Source organism: Anastrepha obliqua, chromosome 4 (assembly GCF_027943255.1).
Source record: "Anastrepha obliqua isolate idAnaObli1 chromosome 4, idAnaObli1_1.0, whole genome shotgun sequence".
NCBI classification, from domain to species: domain Eukaryota; kingdom Metazoa; phylum Arthropoda; class Insecta; order Diptera; family Tephritidae; genus Anastrepha; species Anastrepha obliqua.
Window position 1 is genome coordinate 125,188,164 of NC_072895.1, and position 19,053 is coordinate 125,207,216.

Consider the following 19,053-nt stretch of genomic DNA (forward strand, 5'->3'; position numbering starts at 1 on the left):
AAAAAACAACATTTGCTCCATTTAAAAATTAGTCCATTGGCAGCCGCTACATTTAATGTTCTCTTCAAATAATTTAAACCTTCCGTAATGGTACGAGAAGGAACCACAATATCGTCTATGTAAATTATTGCAATATTTTCTCTTATACGGTCTCTAAATGGTGAATTACAAAACCCGAATGGTGATTTTAAAAATTCATATTGTCCACCTTGTGTAACAAATGAGGTAAATTTTCGACTACTCTCGTCGACGGTAACATGGAAAAAGCCATTTTCCAAATCAAGTGTGCTAAAAAATGCAGCATCACCCAAGCGGTCAATCTGATCTTCAATAACAGGCAATGGATACCGATCTTTATGCACCTTTTTATTAATTGCTCAGTAGCCGATGCATAGCCGATAACTATCATCTTTTTTCTTCGATTATTTTACGTTCGGTTGCTGGGAATCTTCTCGGAGAACGGTAAATTGGTTCATTATCCATTAAACAAATTTTCAATGTAATTGGTGATTCTTCTAGAATTTGCGGTTTGTAGTTACAAACCAACTGCTGAAGTTCATTGCGTACATCGGGATTTTGCACGGAAACGTCTGCATTAATTTGACTATCTTCGAATATTTCATCATCGATATGAACAAGAAAACAACCAGCCGAAATATCAGTATTGTCCACCTGCGCACGTAAATTTTCCGCCATTTTACTTATGGTTACTTTACCGTTGCTAATATTGACAACTGCTTGCTTTAAAAGATTCATTCCTATAATTAAACCAGGACTAACAAAACTGTTATCTACAATGCAAAATTCAATATCATTAAATGAAACACCGTTGATGCAAACGTCGGCTCTGCAAAGGCCATTGGTGACAATGTTTGCTCCAATTCCAGTCAGTGAGCAGCGTGAAGACTTAGAGATTGTATGCGGGCGAACCTTGTGAACGCAGCTCTTCTTAATGACACAGACATCGCTTCCAGTGTCGATCAAGCCAATTACTGTTACTCCATTAACCATAACTGGACAGTAAGAAATACCGGCATTTCGCACCCAGTTTGTCGACGCTTTGACCATTGGACAATTTGGCCGTTTGTGACCGAAACCGTTACAGCCGAAACATTTCGGTCCTTTTGCCCTGTCTGGACAGTTATGAAATTCGTGATCAGAAGATCCACAGTTAAAGCAGTGTCGTGACTTGCTATCTCTTTTCTCAACTTTTTTATAACGGTCATTGCGGGCATACCCCGCAACGAAACGCTGTCCTTTTTCATATATTCATAGGTGCTCAATTTTTCCTTAAATTCCACAGTAGTCTTCGCTCCATATAAAATAGCTTTATTGAAAGTTGTGTCCTTTATGCCATCTATAACGTATCGAAATATTGATTCAGAGTCTACTTGTGCTTGGCTTCCTATATAAATCATGCGGTATAAATATTCGCGATAAGTTTCACTACTTCTCTTAATTTCTTCACGAAGTTTCTTATGTACATCACAGCTAGATAGCTTATCTTGGAATTCTGCCGTTAATGCCGCTTTGAGTTGTTGGTATGAAACTGGTTTAACCTCGCACTCAACAAAGAGTTTTGCTGCACCCGAAAGGATTTTTTCATAAAAACATATTTTTGGAGTCCACTCCATTGAAATGCTTTTGCATAGGATTCGAATTCGCTTATCCACGTATGCACATTAATTGTGTTAGCACCGGAAAATTTTCTTATAATGCTCTCAACATCGGTGACATTAAATTTGGAGCCACTATTCTCGTCAACATCTACCGACACTTGTCTTCTATCTTCCACGTCTACGGATAGTTCGCTTCTTTGCAAATGTATTTTTTGTTTAGAACTCATATTTAATACCGGTTTATTTTTTATATGACTAAAATATATTTATAAAATTTTCAGGCAATCACTTTTTTTTGACACCCGTTAAACAACAAAACAATGCTCTTAACAGCGAGAAACTCGTCGGTTTATATATTCTTTTCGTTTTCTTTCTTTATGTTCGGCCTGCTGATCACCAGTGATTGTTGCTATTTGATCCGTGTGACTTTTTGATTTATTTGCTTAAGTTGTGTTCAAATCCCGGTTGAGCCCCCATGTGAGAATAGATTTATTTTCAATTAAAATTATAAGATGTAAGGATTTTAATTTAAAGCAAATAATATTGAGTAATTAAAAGAAAGTTCAAGTAAGTAATGTTCTGATCCACGGCAAATTATCGTTCTCCACGTTTATACCACGTCTGTTCTGCACGACGGTCTTCTAACGACTACCACATACATATGTACCTTTTTCTCCAAAAAATTATTTAAAGTATACTCGTGTTTTATTCTAAAAAAGTAAAAGAAATTAATATTAAGCAGCTCTATACCAAGCAGCCGGGAACCGAATGGATTCGTGCGTGACTACTATCCGGAAGTGCGTAGGTTCGAGTCTCCGTACATGAAACACCAAAATAATAGAAATAGATTTTTCTAATAGCGGCCGCCACTCGGCACGCAATGACAAACCACAAATAGGAAGAGGAGCTCGGCCAAACACCAAATAAAGGGTGTAGGGCCAGGCATACGCCAATTATACTTATATATCCCAAAATTTAGAATACTGAATAAATCCAAAAATTATTAAGCTTTTTAAAAAATTTTTACAGTTTAGTTCTTATTATGCTCGAGCCCACAAATAAACCAATTTTGAAAAGAATTGAATCTCTTTACAAGGAATTGATCTGCAATACTTTCTCTATAAGAATTATCGTAGCAACCTTATTCAAAAATATCTTTAGATCAAAGCTGTATAGGTGGTTCAGGTACTGTAAAATACCACTGCATATATTTTTTGTAACATTGGAGAATCTCTCTAAGTCTGTTTTCCTCATCCAACTTTCACACATCACTACATATTAAGCAAGAAGTGACATTAATCTTGCAACTACGTTTAGCTTGCCATTTTTCACTCATAAAATTTATTTTTTTTACCAGCAAGAAGGACTCGTATGCATACATTTGCATCTACATATTTATATATTCTATAAGCGCTAATGTATTCTTCAACTGCATCTTTACATGGCCTGGCATATATTTCCATTCATTTCTTCGAACAGTAACAAATCAGTCTTGCCTCCAAAGCCACTTCTGCCCTCCTCATCCACTGTGTTGTGTGTACACACCATATTTAAGTCGCTCTTGCCACAAGCAGAATAACAAAAGTTGTATGTATAAAGGCATACATACATTTACATACCGCCGACTGTTGGCGTGGCCACTCATAATGCGTCAATATATGTACAGCCAAGACAAGTCATTTGCCAATATTCTTCAAGTCCTGTAGCACCAACGGCCAAGACACGCCATAATGCTACTATACCAAGTGCAAAATTACAACGACAACCTAATCGACTGGCTTCCCAACTACCGAGTCCACATTACCCAACTACATTGCTTGTTTTCGTTTCTACTTTGAGTGTGGGGTGGCAAGTGCCTCGCAAAGGATATCCGTTCCGCGGCATGCCATTTCGTCCTTCGTGTTTATTTAACTCCAAACAATGGCTATAGAAATAGCAAAAACAACAGTATTATCAGGTACTAGAATTGTTTGTAGGTAGGTATGTAAATGTATGCAGTTGGATATATTCGTACGTAAGTATTTTTGTTGTCGAATTGTAACGAGTTGTAACAAAAATTGGTTGAGCGTCAACGACTGAGAATGCGGGGCAAATTGGGAGTCAGGCATGCAAATTATGTTGGATTGAATTGAAAATTTTCCCCTGCGGCTTTACTGGCACTGTCGACCGCAGTAAGAAATCAGTTTTGGCTGGACAATCACGGCACACGCGGCACATCACACTACGAGCACACGACCGGTCAATCAGTAAGAAACGGTCAAGCGACCACCACATACAAGCGTCTGCTGCCTGTGCCACATCGCGTTGCACCAAAAAGCATTTTGAATTTCTATTCATCATTGCATTCTCGACGAGTGCGAAAGCACATAGGAAGTTCGGGTAAAAATTTTCTGGCATTCCAAACTCAAAAAATTGTATCTCTGAGCTGCGGCTGATTCCGGTCGAAATCGCGTTTTACTCACAAAATTACCCAAACTAATCTTTAGCAATTAAGGCAGTCGCGCTCAAAAGTGATTGTTTCCACCGCGTGTTTCGTGCTTAGCGAATTCGTGATTTTGTGAGAAAATATCTTTGTAGCGTAGGGAAATTTCAAGTGCCCAATTTAACAAGAAAAATATTTATACATACTTAAAAAAAACCCTAACAAAAACGTAATTGCCGCGCAATGATTCAGAAAAAAGGAAAACGAAAAAATTCGATAATATACCACATTGATTTGCCGCAGGACTTTGCTGATGTCGAGAAACATTTTTTCAGGTATTTATTTAATATTGTAAAGGGGCATTTTAATGACCTAATCGTTTTTTGAGGAATTTCTATATTACTTTGGTGGATGGTGCAGAACGGTGTTGTTGGAATAATTGAATTTTAATGGAAAACAAAACAACTTAAACCATTAAAGCAAATGGTCTCTGGTACATTATTACTCAGAATTAATTGAAAATTAATAACAATTTTCGAAAAAATTGAAAGTTTCTTAATTTAGTTATAGGAAAAAGTTCAGTGCATTTAGTTGTGCAACAAAAAATATTTCTCAGTTATTGTTCGCGTAAATTAATATAGAAAAACTTTTTCATCATTTTGGTGTTTCACCGAGATTCCCAGGCTATGCTGATGTTCTGTAATACTTCAAAATATTTAACAAGTCTGAAAAAAGTTGAGAAAACCACAAAGAAAACCGCAAAATTTTTTTTTGTTATTTTTAGATCCCAATTTTTTATAACATCTGTCCATGGATACTTAGTAATTTTTATAGCTTGAGTGGGAGATTAATTGTTACTTGAAATCCTCATTTAAATTAGATGTTTCAATGAATAGATACATAGCTTACATTTATGTAATATATTAGCAAAAGTAATATACTTAGGTATAGTTTGTCAAAATAGTTTTTGTATCTGCTGGTTGGTGTGATTCGCTTTAGCCTTAATTTCTGCATCAGCTCCACGTGCGGTATTTTTTGTACCTCTGTGTTCGAATAAGTCAGTAATTTTTGTGTGTGTTTCGAGCTGTATTTCTCGATTACGTCTTTTATGGGATACATTTTTAGGTCGCGGTGTAAGTCTTCATTTGTTATATGCCAGGGTGCATTTACGATAGTCCTTAAGATTTTTGATTGAAGTCGTTGAATTATTTGTATATTTGATTTGCTTGCTGTTCTCCATAGTTCTATGCCGTGTCTCCAGATGTGTATTATCATGGGTTTATATATTAGTAGTTTGTTGTATACTAACAGTTTTGAGTCGATAGTTCTGCATTCCTTTCGCGAGAGCGTAAGTACGAATGGAGCCAGTTTTTAGTCGTTAGTTCTACACATGACTTTTGCTGTTTTGCATGGGGTCAGGTTAGCCCACCTAGCTTCCACTTGCCTTTTCATGTGGTCGTCCATTTCGTTGTATATTGTGTTTAGCGGTTTCGGTATGTCGTTCTCTTGTTCAAATGGTAGTCTCACAGCACTTTTTGCTATCTTATCTACTATTTCGTTCCCCATAATGCCTTTGTGACCAGGTACCCAGTAGATATGCAGCCTATTGTTTTCGGCTAGCCTTTCTATGGCCTCCCTGCTCCGTCGAACATTTTTGGACTTAATACAATATGAGCTTATTGCTGCTTGACTATCCACGTATATATGTATTAATTGTAGAGTTCTTTCTTGTCTAGTGTAGGCTAGCTCCGCGGCCTTCCCCACAGCAAAAACTTCCGCCTGGAAAATACTGCTGTGGTCTGGCAGTTTGATAGGCTGCCTTATTCCTAGTTTTGAGCAGTAAATACCCGCTCCCACTCCGTCTGGAGTTTTCGAGCCGTCTGTATAGATGTGAAAAGTTCTATGGCCAGGCTTCATGCCTTTGTGCCATCCTTCCTCTTCAATTGTAGTGCGAAACCTTCTCTCCCAATTAAAGTACGGAGTCATGTAGTCCGTGCCACCTGAGCTCCACTTTCCTATTGAGCTGTGACCGAAGGTTATGCAAGTGAATACCCCCGCAGCCATTAGCCTCCTCGCGGATTTCGCTGCCAGGTTTTCCGCCATGAGGTCAATAGGTGGCATGCTGAGTATCATTTCCAGCGCCGCCGTTGGAGTCTCATCGCTCCTATTATGCACAGAGCAGCGAGTCGTTGAATCCTTTCTAGCGGCATTAAGTATGTCAGTTTTTTTGTCGCAGTCCACCATACTAAGGTTCCATACAGCAATATCGGTCTGACTACTGCTGTGTAGCACCAATGCATCAGAGAGGGTGATAGACCCCAAGTAACGCCCAGCATTCTTTTACATGCGTACAACGCATTACTGGCCTTTTTCACCCTCTCCTCAACGTTGTGCTTCCACAGCAATTTGCTGTCCAGTATTACTCCGAGGTACCTCGCATAGTCTTTGAGAAGTAGTTCGTTGTTGCCTAGCTTCGGGAGGTTCCACGCCGGAACTTTGTACTTCCTGGTAAAAAGTACCATGTCCGTTTTTCCGGCGTTTATCTCTAGCCCTGCGCGAGATGCCCATTGGTGTATCGTTTTGAGAGTGTTGTCCCTCACATTACTGATGGTGTCCAGGTACTTTCCCGTAACTACTATAGCTATGTCATCTGCATATGCCACTAGTTTTGGTGCCCCTCCGTCAAGTTTCTTAAGAATTTCACTCCGCTCTTATCTTTCTGCTAGCTAATAGCTGCCTTATCCATAGATAAACCGCGGGTTGCACATTAAGTGACTCTATGCTATTTAAAATAGCATCTTTTGTCACGTTGTTAAAGGATAATTCGTCCGGCGCAATTGTGTATCTAATGTATGTATCTAAAATCTTCTCTAACGTTTTCAGGAGAAATGAGGTCAGACTAATGGGCCTGTATTCCTTTGAGTATAGAGGGTTGCTTTTTCCTGCTTTTGGAATAAACACAACTCGCGCTTCTCTCCACAATACAGGAACGTAGCTGAACCTCAGGCATCCCCTGAATATCGTTCTTAACCATGGTACCACAAGATGGCTTACCTTTTGGAGCATGGCTGGGAAGATTTCATCCAGTCCTGACGATTTATATGGGTCGAAACTTTGTATAGCCCATTCTATTTTGTTGTTTGTAATTACGTTCGTCGGGATTTCGTGCACAATATCTCCTCTAGGTTCGAGATCTGCAGTGTCCGCACACCCTGGAAAGTGTGTACTGACTAGGTCTTCTAGAGAGTCCTCACAGCTGTCAGCCCACTCCCCGTTAATTTTTCGTATTGTTCTTGGCATAGACGGATTCTTGGATAACAGTTTCCTAAGTCTAGTCACATCGTTAGTGTCTTCCATACTGCTACAGAAGTCTTTCCAAGATTCTCTTTTGGCTTTACGTATCCCTTTCTTGTATACTTTTAGTAGATCCTTATACTCTTTCCAACTTTGGCTAACCTATAGAATTCATATACTCTACGCCTGAATAATTCCCTGTTCCACCAAGGAGGCTTCACCTTGCGTCTATTACGTGTTGGAGGGCAGGATCTTTTGAAGGCTTTGACAAGAGTAGTTGTAAACAATTCAACCCCTTTCTCAAGCGCGATGTTTGACTTGAATTTCCGGGGTATTATTGGTATTTTTGATAGTATATCCCTATACAAGTCCCAGTTCGTATTCTTAGGATTTCTAAAGGATGTAAGCTTGTTTTTTGAGCGGAATATCACCTGAAAGCTTATGTATCTGTGATCAGAGAATTAGGGCCTACTCAATACTTCCCATTCCTGAACCATAACATGCCTGCTTGTGTAGAGTGTTAAATCGAGTACATTCTTCGAGGTTGGTCCCACATATGTTGGTTCCTCACCTCTATTAGCTATTTCTAGGCTACTCTGAAGAATATACAATAGGTAAATAGTGACTCACCTCGATCGTTTATGTCTGCACTTCCACAAACCGTGTGATGTGCGTTTGCGTCCGTTCCTACCACCAGTGCATACTTCTTTCTGGCAGCTGTTTCTACCAGCTTCCGAAGTTCCGTCTGTGGTGCTTCTTCATCAAGTGGCATATAGCAGGACCCAAAGAGTAGCGTCTCATCCTTGCAGCCCTCCAACGCCACCACTGTCAGATCGACTGAAGAGAGATTATGATCAATATAAGAACATATACTTTTTTTGACCATTATTGCTGTTCTTACCTTATTTTTTACAATCGGGATGTATGTGTTGTAGTTTTGTTCTTTTAGGCCGGAGACTATGTTGCCCGACGCTATCCATGGTTCCTGGACTAGAGCCACATCGGAGCCGACTCCCTCTATGTTGAGCAGGAGCTCGGCTGAGGCGTTCTTACTTTTGTGGAGGTTTATCTGAAGGACTTTCAGCATCTGGCCTCAGTACCTTCTCGGGGTTGGATACTACCTCCAAGTCACCCTTCTCCAGTTCCTGTATATTGAGGGAGGCTTCCAGGATCTCTTCTATACCGAGATCCTTTTCCACCTCCCCCGCAGCGAGCGTGTTGTGGTTGTCGTCAGCCGGGTTGCGCTTTTTGAGGCGAAGGTGCACGCTACCAACTCCCCAAGCCATCCTCTCGAATCGCGCGTAAATCAGGTCCTCTGCCGGCTTGTTTATTTGGATAATGTAATCCTGGTTTTGCCACGCTCAACACTTTCCAATCGTCTGTCGGCACGTCCGTGTTTTGACGTTGTAGTAGTCGCAGCGTATATTCCGGTTTTACCACTCGCGGAATGAAAACCTTTGCCTTCGGTATTGAGGGAATGCAGCTGCGATCAACGATTTCCAGTGATGCCCCCTCCCACAGGCCGTGAAGCGTTTTTACCGCTTCCTTTAGCCATGTGAGCGTGGGGTCATCCTTGCATTTTATGATTTTGACGCCGCTGAACCACACTGCACCGTCAAATGCTGGCATAGGTGCGTTCGGCTCCGCGTCCATTTTAGTAAACAAGGTTTCCAGTAGCTTCATTTGCACTACTCAGCTTCTCTTTATCAGGCTTGATCCTTGGTCTGTTCTTGCTATCCGAAGCAGCATCATTGGACCTAGCCGGAGAACTCAGAAGAGCCTCTTCCTCAGCTGTGTTAGTGCTCCCGTCGCTTTCGTGGTCCGAGTCTTCGTTGACAACGGCACCTCCGCGCTGAAGAGCGTTATGTGTGTGTTTGGCAGTAGAATTGCGACCGCTGTAGCCTGCTCCCGCTACAATGGAAGTTTTTTTGCTTAAATTTTTGTTTGTATTCATCTTTTTCGTACGACCACCTGCTCGACGAAGCGAGCGCAGTGGTCTATTTATATAATGGGGAATTCAAGACGGTCCACCACGGCAGTGCCCCATGCCGTGGCAAGGCCACAGTTACTTCCTAAGGCGGCCCGGTGTTAGGAAGGCGCCGTTGAAATACAGCCGGTCTGGTGAACCCCCTGGCTGCAAACCATCCACTGGGCACGGTGTCGCATAACACCCTGGATTAGGGGGTGGGCTAGGAGAGGAAATAACGGAATGTAAGGGGTTTGGGGATGACAAAGGGATCTTCGTCGGTACGGTGATCTTCGCATAGTGATTAGTTGGCCACCAAGTTCGCCGTAAAGCGAATGGATGGCTAGCCAATCCCCATATGAAGCTTCCCTCTTAATTCGTGTTGGGTTGGCCCCCATGCTATGCGGGTCAGACCACCACTTAAGCTTCATCCCCGCGTCAAGGAGACCAAAGCTTTTGCGAGCTCTGACAATGCCTCGGAGGGATTGTCAGAGCTTATCAGCTCCAGAAGAACAGGACAAGTAAGGAGACCACAGACAATGTAGAAAATAAACATTACGAACTTTACAGTGCCTCTGGAACCAACTGACTTCAAATCTATGTATTTATTAGCATACAGCGGAAACAGTACCATAAGATGGTAGGGGCATCGCTCACATGTACATGTATAATACTTATACACACACACACAAGCACACATGTTCCATTGCACAGGTAGAAATCTCTACGTCCGCCACGCGATTAAAATGCCTCGCAATTAAGTGGCCGTTCACCAGCCATGACTGACTTTCCGAAAAATGGCAACAGTACTGCAGACTACCAACAATTCAGCGCAAGGCTTAACTGTCACACCATAAACACAGTGAGTAAGCAATGTGCGTACGTGTGTGTTTGTTCAAGTCGCATTTCGGCGTACAGCCATATAAACCTTGTATTTTTTTTTTAACTACCAGCTCAGTAACTTTTCACACGTTCGCATGTCGAAAAGCTTTGTAGCGCCAATAAGAGGATACTTTTCGGCTTAATTTTGGTGTGTGGATTTTTTGGACTCAGACAAATTGCGTTCGTTCGCTGGTCCGGGCGGTGGCCACACATGTGTTCAGCGCTTTCAATTTAAGTTGTTGGTACTAAAAAAGCGAATAAGCAAAAAATTAGTTGTAGTAGTTGCAAATAAAAAGTATAAACAGTGTGGAATTTCAATATGTTAACTGAGTTCTTTTATTGAATTGCGTTTTGCCACAACGTACTGATGTAACTGAACAGCTGCCTTGAAGCGTTTAATCGCATTTGGCCTTCACCCGCAGAAAAAAGTGCGTGCTGTTGATTCATATCCGTTGGGATTCGTGAAAAGTGTTTTTTTCCAAGCAAGCGCGTGATTTTTAAATGAAAACGGCGGTCGGAAACGAATAAAAGCAAGTGGGTATAGTGTGACACAGCCAGGAAATAGGAAAGCAGTGGAAATCTGTTGAAAAATTTTTTGAAAGAAAATCTATGTGTAGGATTGCAAAATTATAAGCTCCTATTTGTCAGAATCTGGCCTATAATAAACACACAGTTCCAAGCAGAAATAAACAACTTTGAATAAAATGGTCATATCCCTTTGAGGTCCAGCGATTGCGTTCGAGTAGCAAATAATTCGGAGCTGAGCTCATAAAACTTACTACTCGGGGGGTTTGCAGTCCCAAAGTTCAAACACTGAAAGTTTTCAGTTTGATGACCTTAGCTCAACTTTTTGGTTTTACATCCGCCATTTTGAGTTTTGAAAAACCAACTTAGAATAACAATACAACAAATAAAAAGTGAACAACAAAATTCCATCAAATCAATTGACTTGTTTTGCTAATAAAATGAGCTTTATAACCGAGGCGATAAATTACTCCCGACTTTAAAATATTCTTTGACTTTTTTCGTTTTCTCAACTGTGTGACAAAATTGCTCTAGTTAGCTTCGAAATGACGGGCAGGCTAGACCCAAAATTCATTATGGAGTTATGCCAGCAACGCAGCAGAACAAAACTGGATATTCTTTATTTACATAATCTTCAATACTTCCACTTCAGTTTGAAGCTAACGTGAAAACCTCCTTTAAATATATATATATAACTCAGTTTCGGCAAAAACAATTCTTAAAACATGCCTTTTCCACCGAGTCGTTCTGCCTGCTTTAATCCCAATAATTTTTTACTCAGACGCGTAGGCATGCCTAGGAAGAAAAGCTATCTAAACTAAGGGCTCGGAGGGCTACATCACGCACACACAGATTGCAGTCTTAATAATTACTAATTTCGCTACATATTATAGCATTAAATATTTTTTTAAGTCCAATTTCGCAACTGCCTCCGACAAAGATGAAAATGTTTCCTTCGATATGCGACCATCCTTTGATTTTGGCAAGCGAGATGTCTTGACTGACATTACTCGACTTAAACCCTTCTCATACTCTGATGTTGAGGGTTTATCTGCAGTTTTGTTCAAGCAGTGTGATTCTTTAGTATATGAAATATTATCAATCTCGATGCATACACCAATTGCTTGGCTTTGATTTTGGCAACCGTGCCATGTTAAAAAAAAGCATTGCTTACTTCAAAAGGTAACTGTAATCTTGATACCACTTGTCACAAATCTGTCACAGAATTTCTCAGACTCATCGGCATCTAACGGCCCGCTCTCGCAGACAGCGGCGAATGGATTTATAATTGAATTAAGTTAAACCAGCGCAACAAGATACAGCTCACATAACGAATTTTCTTTGTTGAAATAAAGATAAATAATTTACTTAGCTATGGAGCAAAACCTTTTCGATCTTATTTGATTATTATCAAATGTTTTCCGTTATTGCTGAGTTCTTTATTATATCAGTCTTTTACTCTTTCGCGCCCTGCAATAAATATTCTGGTGAATGCATTGATAAATTGTGAATAAAGTGGCTAAACTCCAAGCCCTATTCAGAAAAAAATTATTTCCACTGATGCCACTAAGAAAAGGTTAAATTCGGATTTTCTATTTTTTATTTATTTGTGTAATTATTTTATTTCAAGCCATAATAGTTAACCAATTGCAACAACAATATAATACAATATTCATATATGGGGCAGCACCCAACGTGTTAAACACAAACAACCGTCGAACGCAGGTTCAGTTATAAGAGAGCGTAAGGGAAAATGTAAGCGTGCAGAGACAAATGAAAGGTCGCAACAGAATGAAATTGCAAAATATTTTTTTTATGTAATGCAGGGAATGATATTTTGAATACTTTTAACAAATTTTCATATGAATGTAAAAACTGTTAACTTTCATTTTAAAGGCAACAACAAAAAAACAACTTCCGTTTGTTTATTGCCAGCGTATGTGCATACTTACATACTGACACATCTATGTGCACATATACATATACATATATGATGTTTTCTGCAAGGTCACTCAAATGGGCATTCGATTTAAATTGAAGGAAATGTCAGCACTTGCGGCGATGCAGCGGCAGCGGATATCCATTACAAACATTTATGAGTGGCCAATGTGGCCCTCACATTGGCTTGCATACTTGTGTATGCGTCTTAACATGCAGCCGAACACACATGCACACGTCGTCCATTTACTTACATGCACTATATGTATGTATCTGAATTTACATATAAATGCCCCTGATTTCCATATGCCTGCATATTGACGAGGCTGAAAAGTGCTGTCTACAATCAATAAAAGCCGCAACACTCACCTTCCGCCAACTGTCAATTGCTTGAGACTGCCATGAACCGCACCTTTTTTCGAGCCAGCCCCTTTTTAGCTGGCACTGCCAAGTCGAATGCATATCTTTTGGCCCGATTGGCACCAGCGGAACTCGTCCATTACCCGCACCTGCCGTGATAATCTTTTATAAGCCTATCCAGTGCTGTTTTTGTTGTTGTTGTGGTATTATTTTCTACGCCAATGCAGTGTACCTTGATTTATTTTATTCGTCTTTCTTAAAGTTTGTGAATGGTTTCTAGTTTGCACATATTCACCAAGGCTTATAAAGGGTTTTCCAATAACAGGTGTTATTTAGATTAGATTAGAGATGATTAACGGTTTTTTATGGCCGGAATTGGATGTTATTGATCTGGACAACGTTTATTTACAACAAAAGGGCGCTACGTCCCACACAAGCAACAAAACCATTGATCTTTTACGGGAATAGTTTCTGGACCAAGTTATCTCTTGAAGAAGTGATCACTAGGAGTGGGATTATTTTCGAATAATATTCGAATAAAACGAATAATACTATTCGTTTCAAATAATTCGAATAGTTCATTATTCGAATACCTTCCTATTCGAATACCTCACTATTCGAATACCTTACTATTCGAATACCTCACCATTCGAATACTTTACTATTCGAATACCTCACTATTCGAATACCTTACTATTCGAATACCTTACTATTCGAATACCTCACTATATATTCATTTACATCAGGGAGGAAATGCTTTTAAAAATATAAAAATTACATTGGCCCTTCTCATGGTGCTAATCAGTTTTTCTCGATTTTTGAACATTGTGATTTTTTGATTTGACCGCTTCATGTTTCAATTAGCTAATATGATAAGATTTCTTTGGTATTGTTCTTGATAAAACATCGACAGGTATACAGGGTTGGCCATATTAAACTGACCCATGTGATTATTAAAAAAATATGGAAAAAGAAACATTTTTTTGTGTTTCATTGTGAAAAACATTTAATTTAGTTCAAGGAGATTCGTTTACATCACTTTTTGAATATGATATCGCGCAAGTGGTCGCCCTTAGCTCGTATAGCGTAATGTGCCCGTTTTTCGGCCGATATGGCGGCTATTTCCCGTCGGATATTGGCCTTAAGTGCGCCTAGTGTCTTTGGCTTGTTGACGTAAACCTTAGATTTCAAATAGCCCCAAAGAAAAAAGTCCGGTCGCGTCAAATCCGGTGATCGTGGCGGCCAGTCAAAATCGCCGCTTTTTGATATCAAACGGCCAGGGAACAAAGTCTTCAATAAGTTGACGGTGGCTCGTGCTGTGTGTGGTGGTGCGCCATTTTGCTGAAACCAGAAATGCTCCATACCATTTTCACAAACAATCGGCATCACAAAATCGGTTATCATGGCCCGATAACGCTCTTGATTGACGGTCAATGGTTGGTGTTGACCATTTTCAAAGAAGAACGGCCCAATGACCATATCAGCGCAAATGCCACACCAGACTGTAACTTTTTGGTCATGGAGAGGTACCTCTTCAATAATTTGAGGGTTTTCAGTGGCGTAGAAACGGCAATTTTGCTTATTTACGGTTCCGTTCAAGGAGAAATGGGCCTCATCACTCATAATGATTTGATGCCAAAAATCCTCATCAGTTTGGGCCATTCGGACGACAAAATTGGCATATTCCAAGCGACGAGGCTTATCGGCCGGCAACAGTTGTTGATTTAGTTGTATTTTGTACGGGAATATCCCCAAATCCAAACGAATGATACGTCGTAGAGTGGTCCGAGGGATGTCCAACTGAGCAGAACGACGATTACCTGACGTTCGCGGCGATGACTCGATACTGGCTCGTACGGCCGCGATATTTTCGTTAGATCGTCTTGGCCGCTTTTTATTTGGACGTCGGGTATTAGCCACAGTGCCGGAAGACAAAAATCTTTTGTGCATTTGCTTGATTGCGTTCTTTGACGGCGCACTTTTCACTTTATTTTTTTTTCTCCACGCACGTTGCGTTTTTACAATCGAGAAGGAATTTTGAATGTACAGCTGAACAATTTCAGCGCGTTCTATTGGGGTGTACTGTTTCATGGTATAAATCTCCTTCGACTGACGCTTCCAACGCGGTATGTCATTAGCTGATCTGAAATTACAGTAAAAAGTTATAGGGTTACTCAATGGGTCAGTTTAATATGGCCAACCCTGTACATACTTATATGTATGTGCATAACTAAATGTGCAAGAGTAGTCCGCTAATCTAAGTAAATATTTACCAAAATATGAAACAAAAACAAAGCGCCGACACAATAAAAAGTAGGTAGTATTTTCATTTAATATAAGCCTTTGCGTGGTTTTTGAATTTGCATACATAGGTACATGCACTTGTACAGAAACCGATCAGTAGTCCGCTAATCTAAGTAAATATTTACCAAAAATATTCGAATAGTGAAGTATTCGAATAGTGATGTATTCGAATAGTAAGGTATTTGAATAGTGAGGTGGTATTCGAATAGTAAGGTATTCGAATAGTGAGGTATTCGAATAGTGAGGTATTCGAATAGCATTATTCGAATAAACGAATAAAAAATTCGAATAAATATTATTCAAATTACGAATACCTCTCGAATAAAAGATTTTATTATTTGAATAATTTTTATTCGAATTGTCCCACCACTAGTGATCACAATTGGCCACCGAGATCTTGTGAAATAATACCTTGTGACTTTTTTCTTTGGGACCACGTGAAAGAGAAGGTCTACGCCAACAGTCAAGGGTTGATTCAAGACTTCAAAGATGGAACTCGTGAGGCTATTGAGGACATGGGGCATCCACTTTGCAATTCGGTTATGGAAAATTTCACGAAAAGGATATTGTCCTGTAAGCGTGGCCGTGGTGGTCATTTGCCTGATGTTATTTTCCCCTATTAACAGCACACCTTCCTCTTTATAATGAACATAAACATCAGATCATTTATATTAAAAAATAGCATTTTTCTTTGAATATCAAAATAACACCTCTTATTGGAAAACCCTTTACTAAAGGTTCACGTAACCACACTTCGAACTGCATACATAGGACCTAGGGCATCAAGTGTGTTAAGTGAATGGGTAAGAAGTCAATTTAATCACATATGAAAACTTAATGAACCGATTATTCAAAGAGTGTTTAATATTTTTTTCCAAGCCTCAAAATTCTAATCCACGCAATCCATATAAAGTGTTAGCGCCAAACAACTATATTACTTCGTTGATTATATTTTTCTCTTTCCGCCCGTTAGAAACGGCAGCCGTGAGTTCCTCAAGGAGCAGGACGACGATTCAGCCCCACCCACAGGCTGCTGCCGTTGCTGCACGAAATTCTGTCTGCCATGCCGCCGTTTACGCTGCTTACGCTGTTGTTGTAGCAAAAAGAGCAAGACGGGCGATGAGAGCGAAGAGCCTGTGCTATTGGCGACCAGCAGCGCCTCCACTACCAATCTAGAAGTCGTCGATGAAGCGCGACACTCCGCGGACGGTAAAACCAAAACGAGTTGTTGGCAAAAATTTAACTGTTGCAAACGTTGTCGCAAGCAGCCGAAGATAAGCGCCGGCTCCTCTGATGAACACGCAAAAATGACGGTAATGGCCAAGACGGAGACAGCCGCAGCTGCAGGCGCCGCCACCACTGCACCCAAACAGGGTAAATGCGGACTCTGCATAAGCAAGTTATTCTGCTGCCGGCGTGTCAACAAAGTGGATCCCACAACTGGCGATGAAACAGAGTTGGAGAAATGTTGCTTCTGTATACCTTGCCGACGTAAGACGACCGGTCGCGGTGCCGCAATTGGTTCCACTGTGTCACCGGCTGGCTCCGTAGCTTGGCAAGACCCAGAAAGTGGTATTGCGGCTACTGATGCCTCGGTGTTGGAGGGCACTACTTCAGCAGAAATGCAGCCAAAACAGTGAGCCTCTATCGAAAACTTTGTGGTAATGCTGTAGAAATTATTATTTACTTGTGCTTTCAGGGGTTGTTGCAAACGTTTTTGGAGCACACTTTTGTGTTGTCGACGCAATAAAATTCCGAAAATCAGCGAAAGTCGACGAGCGAGCATGAAAGCGCCACCACCACCAAGTGAGGTAAGTTGAGCATATTGCGGCAAAAACCTCAAGCATTCTAATTTATTTTTGATTGTAATAACCGCCAAAGGACACACGCCGAAAACTACATGCCGACCTAGTGGAATATAACTCGAAAATGAAGGGCGCTATTCCGGTTCTGCCGCTTTCGTTGGCCTGGTTTTGTGTAATCTGCAATACCATATTTCCCGGATTGGGTAAAATTATCTTAAAAAGCTCCAAACAAAGCACCCTCACTTAATCCCATTACTCCATCTCCAGGTACTTTGTTCTCTGGCATTTTCTGCCTCTGTGTCGGCATTCCACGCTTCTCGCAGTACGACAGTGCCAAAGCGCGTTTCGGTTCCTTCATCATCAACGTCATAGTGGCCACAGCGCAACTATTTTGTGTGCTCTTCTGTTTTGTTGGCTGGGGCTGGTCCATCTGGTGGGGCACCATTATGTTGAAATGTGCAAGTAAGTCGTGAATGTCGCAATGAAAATTAATACTTGATTTTTTACCATTTTCCGTTTACACCCAATTTCTCAGGAAAACTGCATAAAATCAAGAAAGTTGAACGCTTGGAAATGGAGGAGGAGCGTCGTCAAGCAGAGGCGGCGGCAGTAGCTGCAGTAACTACGACCAGAGTGCCCGCCAACTCCGGCCCCAATGCCGCGTCGGCGCCAATCACGACGGAAAGCTCGGCTTAAAAACGTAGAAGATTATTAGAGTAAACGAAATGTAGTACGGAATGATCATTAGAACACGGGCAATTTATATTATATTAGAGTTTTGGTAAACATTAAAAACTTCCAAGAAACTTCCAATTTGGTAATAAATGTGACCATATAAAAAATCTTCCCTGAAACAACTTCCGTTAATGAAATGGTGTTAAAATTTTCAAAATACAGTAAAAGTAGAGATGAAGCATAAAACTGTTCTTGTCAGTTGCACGTTTGAGTCGTTGAGAGCCAATTTGAATATCAGCAAAATAGACTATAATATTTGTTGAAAAATAGTGCCTTAATTCTAACATTAATTTTCTATGCTACTAATATTTCGCTTTGGTGCTCATAATCAGAACTCAAGAAAAATATTATATATAAATATGAAATGATGTATTACAATAAGTATTAAGAAATTAAGTGAAAATAAATAGTAAACAAAATTTTATAAGTTTATAATAAACCGATAAAAAGTGATAAGAACATCGTGCGACAAAAATCTATTTTTCTCACCCGATGAAAAAATATACTAAATATTTAGGCAAGGAAATAGAGAGTAATAAAACAGTATATCTTCCATAGCAAGTGCAGAATATTGTACCAGACTACGAAAAACTATTTCCAAATATTTTCAAAACTCTTAACCCTTCAAAATCTTTAACTCTATAATTGAGTAAATTATTGTATTGAAATGTCAGCTTTACTAAATTTAAAAATGTGAATAAGGAGAACCTGACACTAAGAATAACAAAGTTGTGGAAACGTGCACTTAAGAAGCCCACACTGGGCTTCATCTAGAACTTTACTGCTTATACATAAGTAACTGTATTTTAAGTGATAGCAAAATATATATAATGAAGAAATTTTATTAGATTATTTTTTTTTTAATATTTTCTTTCCAAAAATTATCATAATACCTATTATACAGGACTTTAGATGTCGTAGAGCGAAATTTCAATAGCTAGTTCTTAATGTAAATAATATGTAATTTTTAGGTTTTTATATCGTTTCCTTAGATGAACTATAAAAAAGATTAAAGAAAATAATAAATATCATAAATAAATAATAAGCGCAACGGTTGGTTATTACTGATGGAACATAAAATGTTGAATAGAAATGCCAACTTACGGGGACAGATACCTGTAAACAGCCATATTTTCCCTGATTTTCATTAAAGCTATTTAAATTGGCATACACTTTATTTATACATTAAAATAATATAAATTT

At 39.8% G+C, this 19,053-nt stretch overlaps 1 protein-coding gene across 1 annotated transcript in view; it reads left to right on the top strand.

The window, feature by feature from the left end:
* The window catches only part of LOC129245060 (protein stum), a 30,705-nt gene extending 12,529 nt beyond the window's left edge, over nt 1-18,176 (top strand). Inside the window, exons 6-10 of the mRNA XM_054883025.1 lie at nt 16,284-16,946; nt 17,010-17,121; nt 17,192-17,318; nt 17,383-17,577; nt 17,651-18,176. Of these exons, the coding sequence (XP_054739000.1) occupies nt 16,284-16,946; nt 17,010-17,121; nt 17,192-17,318; nt 17,383-17,577; nt 17,651-17,811 (1,258 nt within the window). The 3' untranslated portion in view covers nt 17,812-18,176. The remainder of the gene's footprint in view (nt 1-16,283; nt 16,947-17,009; nt 17,122-17,191; nt 17,319-17,382; nt 17,578-17,650) is intronic.
* The last annotated feature ends 877 nt before the right edge of the window (nt 18,177-19,053 follow it).